Source organism: Lynx canadensis, chromosome B2, assembly GCF_007474595.2.
Source record: "Lynx canadensis isolate LIC74 chromosome B2, mLynCan4.pri.v2, whole genome shotgun sequence".
Taxonomy (NCBI): Eukaryota; Metazoa; Chordata; class Mammalia; order Carnivora; family Felidae; genus Lynx; species Lynx canadensis.
Window position 1 is genome coordinate 122496957 of NC_044307.1, and position 21635 is coordinate 122518591.

Genomic DNA, 21635 nt, shown 5'->3' on the forward strand with positions numbered 1-21635 from the left:
AACAAGTATCCTTTTTATGATCTATTTCGTGTCACATTTTTCACACTGTGATTTTAGTTGGCTACTTTGCTGTTTAAAATGGTCCCCATGAGTAGTGCTAAAGCACTGCCTAGCGTTCCTAAGTACAAGGCAGCTGTGATGTGCCTTATAAATAAAAGCCATGTGTTGGATAAGCTTTGTACAGGCCTGAGTTATAGAGCTACTGGCTGTGAGTTCAATGTTAATGAATTAATGATATGTAAATAATACATTTTAAACAAATGTCTTTTAATAGATACATAAAGTAAGGTTACATACTGACTGACAAAAATGTTGTGACCAGAAGATGAAAGGAACCTAACCCTGTATTTCCCGTAAGAGCAATGCTTCAGCATTTGAGAAGTCAGTGTTGGCATACTGCACTCAGCGTTCACTAATTTGTGATTTTATACAATGTAACTACCACAAATAACGACAATCAACTGTATATACACAGATGTTTTTACTTATTTGTAAAGCAGGAAAAATAGGACCGGTAATCGATTGTAAGTAAATGAGGGAGAGAAATCAAGGACGATGTTAGCTAGGTTTCTGGGTTAAGCAACTGGAAGACAGAGATACTACTAAGAAAAATAGGAAACAGAGGAGGCAGCAGCTTAGATCAGGAGGGCAAAGATGTCAGCTTTGGAGAGTGTAAAGACGTAACTGCCACACTACAATCAATATAATTATGTGTTTAAGTACCCACAACCCCCCTCGCATCTGAGGTTAACAATCATTGCTTTGTTCACCTTGTGATATCTCTTGCAACTAAAATGATGTGATGTTTTCCTTTCGGTCATATAATATAAACCAGGCACGTCAACATCAGAAATGGGCACTCTGTCAGTTCTTTCCCCTTCTACTTCCATCCTTGCAATTACAATATCCATATTCGTTATAACCTATACTTTAATAGGATTTCTATGTTAAGTCCTCAAAAGTAAATACATATGAAATTTTACCTTTTGAAAAGCAAGAATTTGAAATGGCAAATATCTTAGAGGAAATTCTTTACATACAGGTAGTTCTTTTTTTTTTTTTAATTTGTTTACATAAATTATTAAAATTCCATCCTGAAGGCTCAAGCTTATCTAAAAATCCCTATAGATAAACTGTGTTGTTTTCTTAATTTTGGAGAACCTCAGAGTTGTAATTTATTTCAACGTCGCTTTTACAAAAATGTATATATACACTCAAAATGACATCTTTTACACCCTAAAAATTAAAAATACAATGTATAATTGCATACACTGAGTCTCATATAATTTTAAAAGAAAACTAGTAAAGAAATTACTATCAATCCTTCCCTGTTTAGTCAACATTCTCTTTGTTCACACAAGTAATAGAAAACAATTTTTAGGCTACTACAAATCTGACTCTATAAGCAAATACATACTTGTAGGAATACAAGACAAAAAAACTTGTTGATACACAGTTCTTCCTCCATGTATAACTGTGCACTTGTTTATTTGTAGTGGTCCACATATAAATCCAGGATCAATTTAAAAGGTAAATAATCACATACGAACCCATTATCTTCTCTTAACTGTGTTTATCTTAACAGTGCTTCCCTTTACATACAAAGAAAAGCACTATACTGGTTTTATCTCTGATGTGAAAATCAGTTGTATGACCTCCCACCGAACACTAAAAACAAAATACAACACACTTGGGCTATTTATTACTATTTATATGAGAAGACAAAAGGATGAAAGGAAAGTTCAAGAAAGAAGAATTAAAAGCCAAAGGAGGGAAGGAGGTTGGAATGCCGATTATTAAACTGGAAATAGGAAAAAGGTAAAACAAAAAAGAAAAGTTAAGCAAAGTGTTCTGTAAGGAAGTGAAACCCTAGTTCTTGCCAATTAATGGAAAGAAGAATCATAACCAAAAGAGCCAACCAAAGACTTGAGAATGCAAAAGGACAAAACATCCATGAACATTAGATCATTTAAGGACAAAAAACGTGACCAAAACTAGTAATTTTAAATATCTTTTGTATTTTGTATCATTTAGAACATAATTACAACATTATATCCATTCCTAAAGTAAAATTTTAATGCACTTGATCATAATGCAAATAAAAATGACTTTGCACTACAAAACTGGTATTAGAATTGGAAAATAAATCAAAACACTTAGCATACCTGAGCTACCAAACAGCAGTCAAAAACGGGCAGTTGGTGCAGAGTACGCATTTAGTGCGAGCAAATCATCGTCACTGAGGTGTATCCATAAACAGGCACTGGTCGCTTTATCAAGGGCCAAAGGCCAAGGGTGGAAAGGGCAAAGGGTCTTCTCGGCTCCACTCTGAATCTCAGAGACTGACAATTCCTTATTCAACAAAGCCAAGTACATGTCATGTACTTGCCTGATGGACCAGGAGCCATGACAATGGCAGGGAGACCTATTTAAAAATTGTTGCCTTTCCTATCATCCTGCAATATAGGATTGTCCCTAAAGAAATAATCTTATAAATGGTAGTTACAATCCTAATGAGCCAACAAAGGGAAATCTAGTTCACTACAAAATCTACTTTTAATGGCTTAAAAGTATTACATTTCCACTTGAAAATCTGTTCTAAAAGATGGTAAAATAATAGTACCACTGTTCAACTTTAATATGAGTTACATAAATATTTGTGGATTCACGTGCAAAGTGGGTACACTTGCATTAACACTTAATCTATCAGGAGTTTTGTCAGTTCCAAACTCATAGAATACAATTCACTTCTAAGTTGGAGAGGGCCCACATATAAATCTAGTTGATGAGTCATACACTAATTTTGCAAAAGTACTAAAATGTTTCGTCAAGGTATAAGACTAGGAAAACAAAATCAGCAGTTGGGGCAATTTAAACTTTAAAACTGACCATAAAATATAACCTAATTTATATCATCTCGTAAGCATCAGTATGATATACACTGAAATACACAATTAAAAACAAAACCTGAAGGCATCACAAAAAAAAGTGTTTGGTCAAGAATAAGAAAAACATAATTCTAGCTTAAGATTTCCCACCAAAACAGTGGATATAAAAACATCATACACAGCTAAAAATATTGGAATGTCATTCTGAAAATAAACTGAAACAAGAAATACAAAAAAGAAAAATTATAAAAAGCACTCTGAAGTAGCTGCCAGAGAAAGTAGGTCTTTACTAGGAAAAGGCCAGCCATTTTATTTTCACTAAGAACTAACATTTTAGATCCTATTTTTTTCTGCAAGAAATACTAATGATACAGTATCAGCATCCTCTTATGCAAGACTATAATTCCTAATTAGCAATTTTCCTTGGTATTTCTGATTACGAGAAACTATAAAATATAAATTCACATTGGTCAGGTGCTATCCTCAGCATTAGTAATTCTTTCCATTCTATTGAGTCCTTCCCCCAAGGCAATAGTTCTCAAGTAAAAGTAACACATCAAAATCACCTGGGGACTTGTTTAAAAATACACAGTCCCAAAATGTCATCCCTCTGAGACTAACTGACCATGTCTGGATTGAAGCCACGGCATCTGTTCTGAAAAAAATTCCCCTAGCGATTCTGATTGCTAGTTGAGGACCACTGCTTTCAGGGATGAATTACATACTTGTTCTACTGCCTAGAAGAGCTCGGATTTGGTCTGACACTGCTGAAACTTGGTCACGGTAGCACATACACTGTCAGTATCAGAGGAAAACACATTTTATTACTTACATAAGAAAAAGCTAAAGAGATCTGATAAAATTATCTGTTCAAACAGCATGCAACCATACTTGAAAACACTTTCTATATATTTATTTCAAAGTGTGCATTTAGGACAAATGGTTTCGAAAATGTATAAAAATAATTTATGTACTAATCCAACTTCAATATGTACATGGTCCCTTAAAGGATTTTCATTTTATTATCATCAAAAATGTATTTCAACAACCTCCACAGTATTCTTAAAAGTCAGGAATTTTAAAATTTTCTAATAGAAAAATTTTATCCACCTACAGAAAAATAATGAATGGGAATGATATCACTAATATTTTAAAATATAATTATGTCTCACCTATGCTATGCCACATATCAGAAGAAAAATCTTTATCTCTAAACTAGAATAATCCCAAGTGGCATTTTCATTTAAGAATGAAGCACAAAAATGTTTTACAAAAGAAAAGGTCTCATTGTAAAAACTTATAAAGTTGAGTGCTTCAAACAAAAATATCTGAGGTTTGATTTCACAATATCAAGTTTCCATATGCATTTTGTAAACATATACACCCACTTTAGGCTATCAACTTAAATAAAGCCAGTTATCACTAAAAGAAAATATAGTAAAAAAAAGTTTTTTTCAGTGCAAAAATACATTATCAACTAAAGTTATCAACTGACTTAAGACAATTTTAATATAAAACCACAACTCTCATCCCATAATATACAGTAATCCTATAAAGATTTTAAATTAAAACAAAAACTCTACAACAGTTATCAAGTTCTCCTGTTACTATTCTCTAGTGAAAGCTTTCTTCTGATTAGCTTTTACAACGTCATCAGGAGATGCTGATTTGAAGTCAAATGGTGTTATTGCTATAAGAGGACTTATTTCTTTGTCCTTTATGTCTTGAACTTGTCTACTATAAAGAAAAGTCTTATAGAGGTCAAGGGTGCGTCGCTTGCAGCTTTTCAATGGGTAACGAAGACACAGTGTAGAAGCAAAAGCTGAAGGTCTAGCAGCAAGAGCCTTGGTCCAAGAGAGAGAAAAAGGTGGGTTCCTAGTCAAAGAGCCTTTATTGGTTCTCTTATTATCCTTAGCAGAATTGAAATTTTTCCCTAACTTCGAATTTAAAACTTTAGTTCCTGATGTTGGAGCAACTGATTGGTCTACTACATGTTTTGGAACAAAATCAGGGGTTTTTATAAGGACACTAAGATCAATATTTGAATCTATTCCAGGTGAACTCATTTCAGATACACTGAGCTTAAAGGAATCCTTCTTAAACTGAGAGCTGTCTACATCAATTGTTTCTGCAATCAAATCAGAAAGTGACAAATTCTCAAGGTCTCTTGTAGGAGAAGCTTTACAAAATGCCAAAGACGACAGAGATCCTGTTAACTCTGATATTCCAGTCGAAGATGGATACCGATTTGCTAGCCTTGACAAGGGAAAAGATCCCAAACTGAGATCTGTGAAACTGGCAGATGACTGGTTACAAAGATCAGATAAAGTAAAGCACTGGCTTGGATTATTTTCTTTGTGTTCCTGAAACAGTTCAGCTAGGGATGGACTTTCACACCCGGCAAACTGCGGACTGTCATCTTTTAAAATGTAATTCTTGGCACTCTGTTCAACTGAAGAAACACTTCCAACTTCAGTCATTTTACTAGTATTTAAATTATCATGAGCTATATTTTCCAATGAGCTAGTTAAGAGCAAAGGACTATTTAAATTTCCTAAGTTGTTTTGTACTGGAATGTTATGGGTAGCAGGAAGTGAATTATTCTGAATACATAAAGAGTTACTAGGCGTTGTGCTCTTTATCATTAAGGACTTTAAATCTGGTATTTCTTTGAATGCAGAATCATCTTTGGAAACACATTCCGATTCATGAGGTCTAAACAGATCACCACCTAGATTCTTTGAAAACAGACTTTCCAGACCATCCGTGGATGATAATCTGACTGACGGCTGACTTTTACAAGAATCTCTTGGCGCATCATCAATGAGGTCAGCTAGCGAAAGCTCTTTTGTTAACTTACATGATTCTAGTTTCTTTTCACTTTTAGGTCTGTCAGGTTTCTTTTTTTTATGGAGTAAATAGTGACTTGGTACAACTGAGGAATTATGATATAATCCATATTTTGCTAGTGGGCCAGAAAAATCAGAGGGTTTGCTACTACAATCCAAATGGTTTGCGGACTGAGGACAAGAGCTTTGAACATTATCAGCTGAAACTTGAGAGGAAGATAATAAGACTCCTTACCTTACAAAAGCCATTAATTTTCAGATGAATAGGTTGACATATGCAGAAGACAGTCACAGCAACCAAAAGGAAACATGAAATGAGGCATTTAATTACTAAATGTTTCTTCTGATTACAGCATGAATAAAGCGATCAAATATTTGATCATTATTTAATAAGTGAACACTCTAAAAAAAACAATAATAAAGGAATTTTACCTTCCTTTAACCATCTACAGTGACCTTCATACTTTGTTCACTAATATATACAAATGTAAATATCAAGTTAGTCAATATTCTACTTTTCACAAATTTTATAATGTGAGGTTTTAATGTACTTAAATTATCGTCATGGTTATCTCAAATTCAAAACAATTAAAAGACCAATGAAAAGAACTAGGTTTATCTTCTCCTATATTTTTAATGTGTTAAAAACAAGCAAACAAATAACATCCTGTCATCTCTGGGATAAACTATTAATAAAGATGAAATATTAAAGACTCATTTTCATAGGGTCAGTTACAAGTGCCTCCACATCAAATTTTTTTTTAATTTAAATAGATAATAAAACCCATCCTTGTTTCATAGTAACAGATTGCATACGACTTTGATGTGGTCAAAAATCTAGTCCTCAGGTTACAGGAAATACCAGCCCAGTTAATAAATCACCATGGTCGTACTGACAGATACCATACCAATTATTACAGAGGTACCTCAGTTCCCTTCTTATGCCAATTAAATTTCCAAGCTTAACCCCAAATTCTACAAATTTAAAATTAAAGATCTGGCTTTGAAATGAAACAGTAGTATGATACTTATGATATTTCAATAAAACTAACATATTTATAAATACTATAAAAATAAAGGGATTTCTGTAATTAATCGTCTGGCTATTAATTTCCACCTCCTGACCCATTAGAGTTAGAAAAACAACAATAATTAAAAAGCTCTCTAAGCTACTGACAAGAAGCAACAAGTGGCTTGTTTTTGTCTGATTTTATTTCCCCTATATCCTGCTAGTTACAAAACAAAGGGAAATTATGAAAAAACAAGCTGTAACAGAGGGAAGAAAACAAAGCACTCAGCTTAAAAATTCACAAAGTGGAAAATCAATTGATGAAAATCAGGATTACTGTAACATGCAAAATGTTCCGCCCATATTTCTTAACAGCCTGAGCAAATCAGTGCCTCTTTTAAAACATTAGCTGTAAAACCACTAAAGGGGAACAAGGAAAAGCATACCTTTCGCAGTCTTCCCTGTGGATGCTGCTCCCTCACTCTTGACCTTCAAATTCTGCATTTTATCTTGCTCCAGAACCAGTGACAAGGCCTTCTGCACATCAAACTTGTTCTTCAGAACTGCTTCGACCAATATGTCATCTGGCACGGCATCTCCAAGTGCCTCTCTCATGTGATCAAGGCATGAATAAAGACGAGCTAGAACAGAAAATAATTAAAAGGCTGTACTTAAATGGTGCCATGGAAGAACACTCAATCTTGAAAACTAAAAAAAGGAATTTGAAACTATATGAGGATGTACAACTCTCCTCTTTCCTTGGCAAAAAGGAAATTTATATATATTATATATATATAAATTTATAAATATTATATATAATATAATATATATAAATTTATATATATTATAAATATATAATGATTATATTTTTATCCACAATATATCTCTTTCCCTATTAGAGCTTATGAAATAATAAATATTGGTACAAGAAAACAAATCACTGAAGTTTCTCTCCTGAAGAGATAAAACAAAGATCTCAGTCAAAAATTCCAGTTAAATAGCCACACAACCAATGTTTCAGCCATACAGTTAAACATACATTCCTCATAAAATATACTTAATAAAATGTAAATTTCCCTTGAGGAGACAAGATATATTTGTACCATTCCTTCCCACCATCACTATCATGAACAATCACAATAAAACTGAAAAATTCTGGTATACCAATTACCAATCATTTTCAAACACGAAGCACGGATAAACTACTTTTTACTATACCTTGATCAATTCCACTTAGCTGATGGTTCAAAAAAGAATTGGAGGACTCTTTCAGATCTTCGTAATCATATTCTTCTACAGGCTCAACAAGTGAAGGTTTGTCACGTCGCGAGTAAATAAACTGAGCAGCTAGAACAGAAAATGATGGAAGAATGCTGTAGCACAGCCACTTTCCAATAAGTCTTTTTTTTTTTAAGTGAAAATAAAAACAAAAGATGCTGACCAACCACCTACAGCCATTTACCCACATTCTGTAGTAATAGCTAAAAACAAAACAGGGACAAAACACACCATACTCCAAATCCTGCTCACACGTCCTTACTAACTACTCACTGGCCTCTACGATCATCCTCCTTTTTATCTCCAAAACCTTCACCAAGCCGACTCGCCACAGTTTTCAAACACTACCTTTCCTAACACCTCATCCCTGCCTACCACCCCATCTTCCCTGCCATATTCTCTTCTTTGGAACAAATATTTCAAACCACATACCAAACTTGCTTATTTGTACAATTAAGAAAATACTAAAGGGGTGCCTGGGTGGCTCAGTCAGTTAAGCGTCCAACTTCAGCCAGGTCATGATCTCACAGCTCGTGGGTTCAAGCCCCGCGTCAGGCTCTGTGCTGATGGCTCAGAACCTGGAGCCTGCTTTGGATTCTGTGTCTCCCTCTCTCTCTGCCCCTCCCCACTCATGCTCTGTCTCTCTCTCTCTCAAAAATAAATAAACATTAAAAATATTTTTTAAATAAAAATTAAAAAGAAAATACTAAAAACTTAATTTTCACTTTCTGAGAATTGCTAATTTTGTCTGAACCCAACAGTTGATCAAAATCATAGACCTTAATTTTTGAAAACCTCCTTTCAATCACGCATTGTCTACACTGCATAATAGCATCACATACCTAACTCTGACTTTCAGATATCAGCCTGTGCCATTCTGTAGCACTCAGTGTCATCCCTCAGTGTGTAACTGGTATTGTATATTTCATTAAAAGGAGGAAAGCCAAAGTATGAAAGTGTCAATATATGTCTGCGTATCATCAACCAAATATAAGTGAGCAAAGAAGAAAAATCATCATGAACGCCCCCAGGGCTGACTCTTCCACCTCAGCTGGATGCCCACTGACCTCAATTCCTGCAGCTTGTGTTCAATTGTGAAGAAATATAATTAAAGAATAAGTTAAGAAAGATAGAAAGTTACAAAGACAGAGGGTAGAAATACAGTATTCTACATGCAAAGTGTTCCTAGGGATTTTACAGTATTTAGCTTTCTGGAAGAGCACATAACACTTAAGTCTACTGCTTAGTGTTCCCACATTGAACCTTTGTGCATGTTTTCAGGAAGACATGACCTATGAAAGAAAGAGAAACTAACCATAAAGTCTATAACCAATGCATATAAATAATGCACATACAAACACTAGATAATGCTATGGCTTATGTGTAATACCCCTACTCAGAGGGCTGTGGCATAAGTGCTATCTATTCATAGACTATATAAACGATGGCCTTAGAGATTAGTAGTAAAAGCAAAGAAAAAAAACGTAATGATGCATTTTAAGAGCCAAATGAGTAGTACAGATGAGTGCTACAGAGGCACAGTCACCGAAGACTGGTGCGATTATACAAAATGAGGTAAGAACATCAGAAAAACTGAGGAGCAGGTGGAAGACACCTGGGACAAAGAGAACAAGTAAGGGGCGCCTGGGTGGCGCAGTCGGTTAAGCGTCCGACTTCAGCCAGGTCACGATCTCGCGGTCTGTGAGTTCGAGCCCCGTGTCAGGCTCTGGGCTGATGGCTCAGAGCCTGGAGCCTGTTTCCGATTCTGTCTCCCTCTCTCTCTGCCCCTCCCCCGTTCATGCTCTGTCTCTCTCTGTCCCAAAAATAAATAAACATTGAAAAAAGAAATTTAAAAAAAAAATAAAAAAAAAAAGAGAACAAGTAAGAGAGAGAGTGCGGCTATTCTGCCATACTGCGTGTTTCCTTAACACAACCTACTCACACCAAATGGTAAACAGGAGAACGATGAGGGTAAAACATTCAAGTTGCTTTGGTTATGAGATTTTGCCCCCACTTCGATGTTTTGCATCATCACCTAAAAGCAGCAGGTACAAAGTAACGTCTGCCACAGCTTACACCGTAACTGTGACCGTACCATAAAGCCAGAGCGCGCCACATTCTTCCTCTAGGCTCAGTTTGGAGGACCTGTGACTTGTTTTGTGCATGCCTACCACTTCTTGACTCTCCGAGATCTGTGAGCATTTTGCCTTTGCAACATGACTTGTTAGTTTAATTATTTCTCACATTTCTGTTAAGCTTTTACCTTTTTTAAAAATTTAAAGTTTTATAGTTACTGGAATATTTCTTTATTAGGAAGTTAAGGTATCTTTTCAAATATGCAAGCATTTTCATTACTGTTTTTGCAGTACTTTACAGGCTGAGTGATCTGTCACGATCCTATTTTTTCCCAGTTCTGTTATTTTTTGTATACAATTCTGAAGACCCTAAGGTTTTCAAAAAATACACATATTAGAGGCGCCTGGGTGGCTCAGTTGGTTAAGCGTCTGACTTCCGCTCAGGTCATAACCTCACACTCCGTGAGTTTGAGCCCCACATCAGGCTCTGCACTGACAGCATGGAGACTGTTGGGGATCCTCTGTCTTCCTCTCTGCCCCTCCCTGACTCTCTCAAAAATAAACATTAAAGTAATTAATTAATTAATAATAAATGGGGTACTAAAAAATGTAAACTGGACCACTTTGTGCCTGTTAATTTATAAATTATTTTCCTAGCTGTAATAAACTACTCAGTTTAGCCTAAAAGTAACAAAAAAAAAAAAAAAAAAAACAAAAAAAAAAACTTTCCCTAACTTCTTCTCTTATCTTTCAACTGTGAGGAAAACCCTAAGGAAAATCAAAAATTAAGTAAGGAAAAAAATCAGATAATTCCCTCAACAATTTTCACTCAGGGAATATTGACAGGGAAAAGGAAGTTGTCAATATCCAGGCTGCTACTCAACCTCAGAGGAACTATTTTTTTTCTGGGGGGGGGGGGGGGGAGGCGGATGGATTCTTATCCCCAATCTACACACAAATCCAACTCAGAAACCTACACTGTTGCTACTGTTTTAGAAATGCTGTTGGCTGGATTTGCTGGGAATTGGAGCGGGAAAGAAGGTAGAAAAAGTCCCCAGGGAAAATAGCTACTAGTGGGGAAAAAACAGTCCAAATCTCTGAAGTTGAAGTGAGAACCCAAAAGGCAAGAAATACAATAAAAAGAGAAAGAAAGAGGAGAGAAAAGGATAAATACAAAATACTATTCTTTTCTAAATTTAAATCACAAACTTTGATGGAAATGCTTTCTGAAAAACTGGAACACCCATAATTACTTTTAAAACTTAAGGCATTTAAACATATATGAAATTTCAAAGAATTCAAAACCTGACTCCTAAACTGCCTCAAATTGTTCCCTAAACACCTTAAATTGAATATCATGTAAGAAGCACTCATTAATGATACAACTACCTGAGCTTCCTCCTCTGGAGGTTCTGATTCTGTGATGCTGGAAATGGGACCGGAATCTGTATTTTTTAATGTGTTATGTATTTTTGAGAAAGGGAGAGACGAAGTACGAGTGGGCAAAGGGCAGAGAGAGAGAGAGAGAGAGAGAGAGAGAGAGAGAGAGAGAGAGACAGAATCAGAAGCAGGCTCCAGGCTCCAAGCTGTCAGCACAGAGCCAAAGCGGGGCCTGAACTTGTGAACTGTATGATCATGACCTGAGCCCAAGTCTGACGCTTAACCAACTGAGCCACCCAGGCACCCCCAGGGAATCTGTATTTTTATACTATTCCCAGATGACTGATATCAGGGAAAGTTAGGAAAAACTGGCCTACAAATCCCCCTGTAGTCCACTTTGTATATGGTCATCAGTTCCTTTCCAAAAATATTACCCCTTATTCAAAAACCTCCAATAAGCTGACACGACACACCAAAAATTAAAAACTGCCTTCCAGAATTTGCCTATTTCCGTTCCCAGCCCTCTTTCCTGCTGCAAATGAGTGTTCTCAAATAAGCCTCACATAGAGGCCACTGCTCAAGCACTACTGTTTCCTCTGTCTAAGATGCCATTCTTCCTCCCAAATGTCCCAGTCCTTCCAGAAGCCTTCCCACACCCTTCAGGTAGGACTAATGTTCCACCCACCATACCACTTTGGCACATTTGAAGAGGACATTTAACATACTTCTTTATACCAAATTAATTCATAAATTTATTAGAATTGGGTTTTTCTTACACATTAATTGATGCTTAATAAAGATTCTGAGTTGGAATGGAATGAATACTACTGTTTAAGCAATCATTGGAGGCCTTTTGACTGAGTGGCTCCAATGCCTTGCTAACAAATGGAAAACTAAGCCAGAGTCAACTCCTAAGCCTGAGGATCAAGAAGAACAACCAATCAGGGGTACCTCAATGGCTCAGTTGATTAAGCTTCAGACTTAGGTTCAGGTCATGATATCACGACTCAACCTGTGGGTTCAAACCCCAAGTCAGGCTCTGTGCTGACAGCTCAGAGTCCGGAGCCTGCTTCGGATTCTGTGTCTCCATCTCTCTCTGCCCTGCCCCCGCTTGCACTGTCTGTCTGTCTGTCTGTCAAAAATAAATAAACGTTAAAAAAAAATTTTAAAAAGAACCACCAATCACAAAAATCCAACTAGGCTTTCTCAAATAATGCAACCTTTAAGCTATAGTCAATCAAATAATTTCCTTGCTTTGTTTCCTATCTTCTCTATAAAATCCCTGCCCCTTAGTCCAATCTGGTGGGGGGGACCATAACCACTTCCAGTTTGGAGCTGCCTGATTCAAACTGGTGTTTGTTCGAATAAATTCTTACTAATTGCAATATGCCTCAGTTTATCCTTTAACACTTCCAATTACAGTAGGCAAAACAAAACCCACAACTGTTCAAATAAAGTTGTATATGTAGGCTCTTTTTGCCATCCTCAATTCCTTGGCTATGTTCAACACGCAATATCAAAGTCAATCTTTCCCAAGGAAAAAAAGCTGTAACATTTAGAAATTCCCTTTCCATCAGGACAACGGTGCCTACCTAGAGTTCAAAAACATACATGTGCTGATGAATTTTAGAAAAATTCCTATTAATTGATAAAAATCACTCAATTATCAGAATTCATAAGACCATGAATATGATCAGCTCTTCAATGACACTGGCTGCTTCTTTAAGAACAGAGCATCCTTCTAACACTATTCATTTTTTATTGAAAATCACTTGGAAAATATATCACTAAAAAAGAAAAATAAGTTTCTGATCTAACATCACTATTGCATACATGTTTTGAAAAACTAAAAGACCCCAAACCACATGCATTTGTTAAAAACACAGTTTGTCACAGAAAAAACTCAAAACCATTTCACTGTACCTCCCACTTCAATAAAGTCACTGACTTCTTGGTGTATAGTACAGAAGTAACTCAAGGAGTAAAACTATCCTGAAAATGAACCACACACAAGACACACCGTCAAGACCTATGAGAGACAAAGGGATAAACTCCTACCTCAAGAAAGCGAGGCCATGAACACACACAAAAAAAACACCCTCTGAATGCCTGACGTGGTATGCCATCAGTTCCTTACACGAGATCAAGAATACGTTATCCAGATAAGCCTAGATAAATGAATGTGTTAACCTGCAAGATTAAGATGTCTTTCAGCAGTCTCTCTCTCTATAAAGGTTTCCACACTGTGCAAGCCAGATTCAACCAACTTCCAGATCCTGTAGCCCTTAATTCCTGTAAGGTATCTCTTGACTCTATCTCCAAATCAAATGCTACCACCCTTGTCCTAAACTTTGATTCTCAAAGCAAACATCAACAGACTATGGAGAGCTTATTAAATAAAAGAGCAGCTGTGCCCCCCTCTGAACAGGGCCAAGAATTACTTTTCTAATAAATTCCCCAGTGATGCTGATGGTACCTGGACCACACTTTGAGAACACTGTCCTCAAATATCCTCATCTCCTCTAGATTAATAAACCCAACTCCAAACCAATCTATGTACATCCCCTAATGTACTACCTTCAATCCAGTCTCTACTATGTAAGAGCTTTTTTAAAAAACTCCCATCTAGGGGCACCTGGGTGGTTCAGTTGGTTGAGTGTCTGACTCTTGATTTCAGCTTAGATCACGATCTTAGGGTCCCAGGACCAAGCCCCTGCTTAAGATTCTCTCTCTCTCTCTCTCTCTCTCTCTCTCTCTGCCCCTCTCCCCTGCTCAGGTGCGCATTCTCGCTCTTGCTCTCTCTCTCTCTCTCAAATAAAATAAAATACTCCAATCTAATTATCACACTCACATCATCTTCTCAGTTTCATGAACATGCCATGCTCTCCACTGCACTTAAAATATGAGTGATAAAGTTAATGCTACCAGATATCACTTTATCACCTAGTCAACTGTGACAGTATATCGTAGGAACCCCAAAGGGTTAACCCATGAAGTTTTTTTAACACTGCAAATGGCAAGTGTCTCAGAGGTACCTTGAAAAAAATGAAATTTCTTTTATCCTTCATCCCTACAAAATGTGGTCTTGAATCCCAGCAAAGGAGCTCTAAAGGCATGATGATTAAGCCATCTCTGAGCTTGTAACCCAGTCTTCTTTACTCTGCTTTGTGATGCTGGGGTTGCAGTCTCTAGGAAGTTCATTTCTTTGACAGCTGGCTCCCTTTTAGGATCAGCCAATGGGGAGATGCTAGAGGGAGACTGGAAGGTCAGAAGAGGAAGACACGTGCTCCTTTCCTTTCTGCTTCTTGTCCATCCCCCATCTGCCCAGCAACACTGCACGCTGCAGTAACAGCAGTTAGTACCAGTTAGCAGTTTTCCCAAAACTCCCAGAACCAGCTTCAGTGTGCCCCTGCCCACATCCCTCAGACACCCTGACCAGCCTGCTGACTAGAACTCCCTGTTGAAAAGGCTGAATCCCAGGTTCACAAGGTCCTTTTGCAGGCACCGGTACCAGCCATGCACTGTCCCCCTCCTCAGAGGTCTGAGTCTCCGTTCCACAGCCCCTCCTCTGAACTTCAGAAGCAAAGCAGCACCCTCCTGTCACAGGTCTAAGTTCCAGCTAGAAGCACCTCCAGGAGCTTCTAAAAGGTTGGGTCTGACCTCGCCCACGTGCTCCTCCAGGAACTCAGAACTGTAAATGTTTCCTGAAGTTACCACCTCCCTGACACTTTGCTCGCCCTTTTTGCATTTTTTTGTTCTCTAAAACCTAGCTAACAATTTTTTTGTATTAAATTCTCTCTGGCAGGGGTGCCTGGGTGGCTCAGTCAGTTAAGTGTCTGCCTTCGGCTCAGGTCATGATCTCGAAGTCCATGGGTTCCAGCCCCGCGTCGGGCTCTGTGCTGACAGCTCAGAGCCTGGAGCCTGCTTTGGATTCTGTGTCTCCCTCTCTCTCTCTCCCCTTCCCTTGCCTGTGCTCTCTCTCTCTCTCAAAAATAAACAAACATTATAAATAAATAAATAAATAAATAAATAAATACTCTCTGGCAAAATGACTGGTACAATTTCTATCTCCTAACAGGATCCTGAATGGTAAGTGTGTAACACTAGAGGAAGATTGGAAAGGCCCTGATAGTAGTAAGGCTAAATGAGGAAAGCAGAAATCAAGAGCTAGATGCATTTCAGAGGAATAAGGAGAGGTGCTAAGACAAGTTGTGGAGTATCTCTGCTTTATAGGGAAGAGGAATTCTAAAAAGTCAGAAGGGACATATTTGGTCATCAGAGACTGAAAGTGAGATTAAAGCAGGTACAGGTCTACAGGGCAGCTTCAGAGACTAAATGGGATTAAAGACAAAGTGGATTTTGATAGAATGTTAATTATATTAAGCCCTTAATATAGAGCCCTTAAACTTGTAGAGAATGAGTGCTGTGAATTATACTTATGTTGTACCTAACTGTATTTAATTTTATCCTTTCACAGCATAGTAAAATTTAGCAGGGCATTTTAACTAACTGTTTATAGAACAGAATGAAATTTGAAGACAAATATATTATTAGGGAAATAATGAGAAAAGGTCTGGTCGAACATTATGTATTTGCTGAAAAGAATATATGAATGTTTCATGTTTTCTTTATACAGTGACAAAGAACTCTTTCAGCAGGTAGGCAGGAGATACAAACTGATGCCCAGTCCTACTGAAAAATGAACTCTACATGACTCTGGCTCCATCAGAAGTCTGAACTACATATATTTGGTTTATTTAACAAACTATATAACAGTAAACTGAAGTACTATATGAAATGGAGTCTATGTGTAACACCTCAATGTTTCTAATATTCAAGAGATCCCTGAGTATATAAAGTTAATTGCTATCTGCTTTCAAAAGTTTTAGGTTTTCATTATTGACTAAATTACCATTTCAGTAAAATTTAGATTAACTGCATGTTACAAAGAATTTTGGAAAAAACATACTTTTCAAAGTTTTCTTCAAATTGTTGTTGAAAGCTAAATGATGAAATCAATACTTTAAATTCTTTTCTTAGGTAAAGAAATGATTTTATACACCTTTAAAAGTTAACATACAATTATCTTTTAAACATTACATAATATCATAGCCTTATGGAACACTCTAGTCCTAGAATGACAATGATACTTACTTAACATTTTTAAACCCCCAAATAATGGAAATCAAATACCTGTTGATGGCGAAATACAATAATCATCCTCTACAGACTGGCCATAGAGATCATCATCTTCAAAATCTATAATAAAAACACAAAAGATAAATTTATTTACAAGTTCTTTTTATATTCTTAGTTATTAACAAGGAAGCATCAGAACTTTCTCCAAACTAAACCATCCCTCAAAATTACAGGAACTTGGAATGTCTGCTTTTCCAAAAAATTCTAAAAATTTTATCCACAAAGTAGGTACTTACTGACTTTATGCATAAAGACATACACAGTTCTGGGGCGCCTGGGTGGCTCAGTTGGTTGAGCGACCAACTTCAGCTCAGGTCATGATCTCATGGTTTGTGAGTTCGAGCCCCGAGTCGGGCTCTGTGCTGACAGCTCAGAGCCCGGAGCCTGCTTCGGATTCTCTGTCTCCCTCTCTCTCTGCCCCTCCCCTACTCATGCTCTGTCTCTCTGTGTCTCAGAAATAAACATTAAAAAAAAATTTTTTTTAAAGATATACACAGTTCTTCATTTTTTTAAGCTAACTGGGTTTCATTAAAATTTTTCCAAGTTTTCACTTTATGCAATCAAAAAATGATAACACCACAGGCCACAAATTTGAATTGTCTCTCTGGTGTTAAAACCTGAAATAAGCCATCCATTCATTTTTTTTCACCAAGTGCTGTCTATGACCTAAGCATTTATTTCCCATACAATCGACTAGCACAGGGTATACAATCAGACCATGAGAACAGATTTTCTTCACGTCAAGCTAATTTCTATAAAAACCATCTTATCCTAAACTCCCTTGTGCTCTGTTCACGCTAATTGGACTTCTTTTCCTAGTGACCAGAATATGCACTTTGCCCAGATTTCCTAAAGCTGCTTCTTTTTCCTAGTTAAGGTTCCAGCTCAAATGTCACCTGTTTGCATACATCTTCCCTGACAACTACCTTCCCTGACCATTCCGGTAGAGCAGCGAGCCCCCTACCACTTTTACTCTCTAGCACACTCCTCCAACTGTCTGTCTTCAAAGCACTACACATCTATGTCATTCCATGAGACTATAAGCTCCTTCTGGGCAAGGCTTTGTCTTAGCCAACTACCTAGCACATGTTTGGAACTAAATTAATTCTCGTTTTATTATAAAGTAATGAATCAAACAATTTAAAACTAAAACCTCCAAGAAACATAAATATATTTACATAAAGGTATTTATTCACATGATAGACTATGCCAAGGACTAATAAAGATATCTGAGGGGCAACAGTGAGTGACAGGCACATTCCCAGATCTATAGGAACCTAAACTCTAACAGGAACCAAACACAAAAAACAGGCAATTAAAAAATTATATGACAAGTGTCTGAGACATGAGAAATATAGACTGATTTGGGAACACACACGTGAACAACAAAAACAGAACTGGAAGTGCGGTGGCTAGAGAAAGATCCCCAGGAAAGTAGTATTGAAACTAACTCCAGAGGATAGGTACCTAGTTTCTCAGGGTATTTATGTATCAGGAACAGCATGTTCAAATGCTGAAACCAAATGTTTATGGCAAAGAAAAATTAGACAAATACAACTATTGGATAAAAATATGTACCAGTCAATAAATTATTAGATCACAATCCTAAGGTAGCAACTTATAAATGAGTCATTTACAAAAAAAAAAAAAAAAAAAAAAAAAATTAGACATTAAAGGCAAGAATCTTTTTTACCAGGTTAGTTTTCCAACTGAAAGTGACCCTAACAGTGCCACAATATAAAGTTTATTTATTTTTGACAGAGAGAGAGAGAGAGAGAGAGAGAGAGAATGAGTGGGGGAGGGGCAGAGAGAGAGAGACACAGAATCTGAAGCAGGCTCCAGGCTCTGAGCTGTCAGCACAGAGCCCGACATGGGGTGGGGGCTCGAACCCATGGACTTCGAAATCATGACCTGAGCCAAAGTCGGATGCTCAACCGACCGAGCCACCCAGGCGCCCCAACAGTGCCACAATATAAAAGGATGAAGACAGAGGCACCTGGGTGGCTCAGTCGGTTGAGCCTGTGACTCTTGATTTTTGATTTCACTTCAGGTCAAGAGATCTCACAGTTGTGAGATGGGGTGGAACCTGCTTAGGATTCATTCATTCTCTCCCTTTCTCTCTCTCTCCCTCCCTCCCCCCTTCCCCGCTAGCACTCTGTTTCCCAATAAATAAATAAAGATGAAGAGAATTCTGTCCTAGGATTTTTGTAAAGTGGTTCTTTTCCTTGACAAAATTTTGTAATATTTACTGCACATAAAGCATTTTACCAGCTACTGGAGTAAATGTAACAACAGAGTAAACAGAACAATAAAGAATGGACTATGCCCTCCTGGCACTTTTAAATTAGTAGCTAACTGAGGTGTGCCTGGGTGGCTCAGTCAGTTGAGTGTCTGACTTCGGCTCAGGCTCAAGTCATGATCTCACAGGTCGTGGGTTCGGGCCTGGCACCGGGCTCTGTGCTGATAGCTCGGAGCCTGGAGCCTGCTTCGGATTCTGTGTCTCCCTCTCTCTCTCTGCCCTTCCCCCGCTCATGCTCTGTCTCTCTCAAAAAATGAATAAACGTTAAAAAAAAATTAAAAATTAGTAGCTAATTGAGCATTAGCTAAAGGTAGTCATGTAAGGTACTATCCAAACAACAGAGAAGAACAAAGTGAGAGTTAAATTGAGGAACCAATAGGTTTTAAAGCACATACTCTAATAAAGTTATATTACTTTTGAGAATTTTCAAATTATTATTTGAAAATAATACAAAGGAAACATTAGGAAAAAAAAAAAGAAGAATACACTGGACCCTTAAAATGAGTAGAACTTTTATAAGCAGGAAATGGGGAGGAACCTCCCATGCTACAGGAACAGCTTGTTTATGACATCATCAATTGTTCCAAAGAAACAAGACCAAAAAAACCAACCTGACCTGGGATTGCCCAGGTGAAAAGATATTTAGCACTCACTCCCACAGGACCCACACCTCTCATCCAGGAAGCCTTCCTTCACACAGAAATCCTGCTTTAAACTCCTCCAACCCACTTGGGAATAAGGTGTTCTCACTTAAGTAGTAGCTCCCACAGCATCTTGGGAGTACTTTTTGTAGCATGTCATACTCGAATCATCGGTTCCTTGTGTATTTCCCCCTCTACAGTCCCTCAAACATCTTACTATTTTTCCCCAAAGCTTGGAGCAGTACTCCAAGCACCCAATTAATGAAGAACAGGCACTCAATTAATGTTGGCTGAAGAGATTATGCATACTTATTGAAGAAATGAGTACATTGCAATTAGGCCTATCCATACTTTTCCTGTCATAACTGCAAAACTATCTCTCGGGCCTAAAGTCATCTCTCAGGTAGCAGCGATCCACATGCAATAAATCCACTGCATACACTTAAAACGACCTCCAATCTGAAGTGAACACCAGGAACCTAACATGTGCCAGGCTGGCGAGGCGAATCTCCAAATGCAGTACAGGGTGTTAGCTACCCTTCACTATGGTTAGGGCATACTGATGTTCTAGAATAATCTGTTGACAGTGCCAATAACAACCACTAACATATTAAGCACACTTAGACTATTAGCACTTTAAAAAGCAACAGGTCTTAACTCCTTTTTTGCAGTCCTTCATATTTGTTTATAATTTTAGTTTGTATGATGCTTGGTGATGCCTAGAACTGTTGACTACAAGGAGATGATGCACTTATCCTAAACTAATTCTAACTCTTAAACTCCTAGAGAACATTCACATGCACATTTTTTATTTCATTTTTAAAAATCAGTAAGTACTTTCCGGAGCCCCCTTGCTTCTAGTGTTGCTTTTTTTCCCATTCCAAAAAACATTTATATTGAGCATTATCAACCAAGAACGGAGTATACACCTCAAGATCATCTGATCCACTTATTAATTAGGCCATTTTAATATCTTTTTTATCGTCTCCTAAGTTTCCAATTTAACTTGAAACTCATACAACCTAAGTTCAGTTAGCTCAAGCCAGGTTCTACACAAAATGTATGCATGAACAAACACAGAAGATTCACCATGTATATCTAATAGTTACAGCCTAACAATTGAAGGTAAGCATGAAATCAATCCGTCTTTTACAAGCGAGCATCATTTCGTGGGCATTTTTTAAAGTGGAAGAGAATACCTAGAAGGAGGCAACTGTGTACCCGACCTGGGAGGAAACAATGGGAGGGAGAGGTGACGTGCACAAATATCACCGAATCCCAACCTCCGCAAATGTCCTCCCCATAGGACGACGTGCAGCACCTCTCCTGCCCTAAAATAAAACCAATCCCAGAGGGCAGAAATCACGACATAAAACAACGCCACTCGCTGGCATTCAGATGAACTGTTATTTTCTCCAACTGAGCCTGCTGTGAATTCCACCCTGGCACCACTAACGAGAAACTCACAGATCAAAGTGTATGCCAACGGGCTGGAATCCCAGCTGGAACGGCGACAATGACGTCCCGGCAAGACCCTGCCACATACCTTCATCGTAGTTATAGCCTCGAACATTCCGATGCCGGGCCATGGCGGGAGAACGGGCCTTTGCCACAGCCCCTCACAAAACACACGGCTTAGATACCGATAAGGCGCCAACTGCGGCCTGGACAACACACACACGCCATCTTAGCTTCCGGCAGGCCTCTGCGCTGAGCTCCTGCGCACGCGCTACGTCTTAAGCCGCGCACTGCGCGACAGCAACTTCTCAGGGTCACCCGCCTCCCCGGAGCGCATGCGCAGTTATGCTCACGAGAAAAAGCTCTTGGGCGTGCCCCGCCCACAGACAGGTTGACTGACAGGGGCTTCAGGGGGCGGGTATCCCAGCGCCTACCTTTTGTCGATTTGGAACAAAAATTTGGAGCGTGAGTTCGTGACCTACGCCAGCGTTCCAGGTTATTTCCCAAACTGGTTTCTGCTAATGAAGCCGACTGTGTGCCCATTAAGAGCAGGAAGCTT

The 21635-nt window shown here is 38.0% G+C and overlaps 1 protein-coding gene across 2 annotated transcripts in view; it reads right to left on the reverse strand.

Annotated features, from left to right (window-relative positions):
- The window catches only part of HBS1L (HBS1 like translational GTPase), an 87093-nt gene extending 65727 nt beyond the window's left edge, over positions 1 to 21366 (reverse strand). Inside the window, exons 1-5 of one of the 2 annotated variants that reach the window (XM_030316395.1) lie at positions 21165 to 21366; positions 16673 to 16738; positions 7965 to 8093; positions 7193 to 7387; positions 2621 to 5967 (exon numbers count right to left, since the gene is read on the reverse strand). In XM_030316395.1, the coding sequence (XP_030172255.1) occupies positions 4496 to 5967; positions 7193 to 7387; positions 7965 to 8093; positions 16673 to 16738; positions 21165 to 21207 (1905 nt within the window). In that variant the 5' untranslated portion in view covers positions 21208 to 21366 and the 3' untranslated portion in view covers positions 2621 to 4495. Of the gene's footprint in view, positions 1 to 2620; positions 5968 to 7192; positions 7388 to 7964; positions 8094 to 16672; positions 16739 to 21164 lie in introns of those variants that run through there. The other variant, XM_030316394.1, reaches the window with a different exon arrangement.
- Positions 21367 to 21635: the final 269 nt, after the last annotated feature.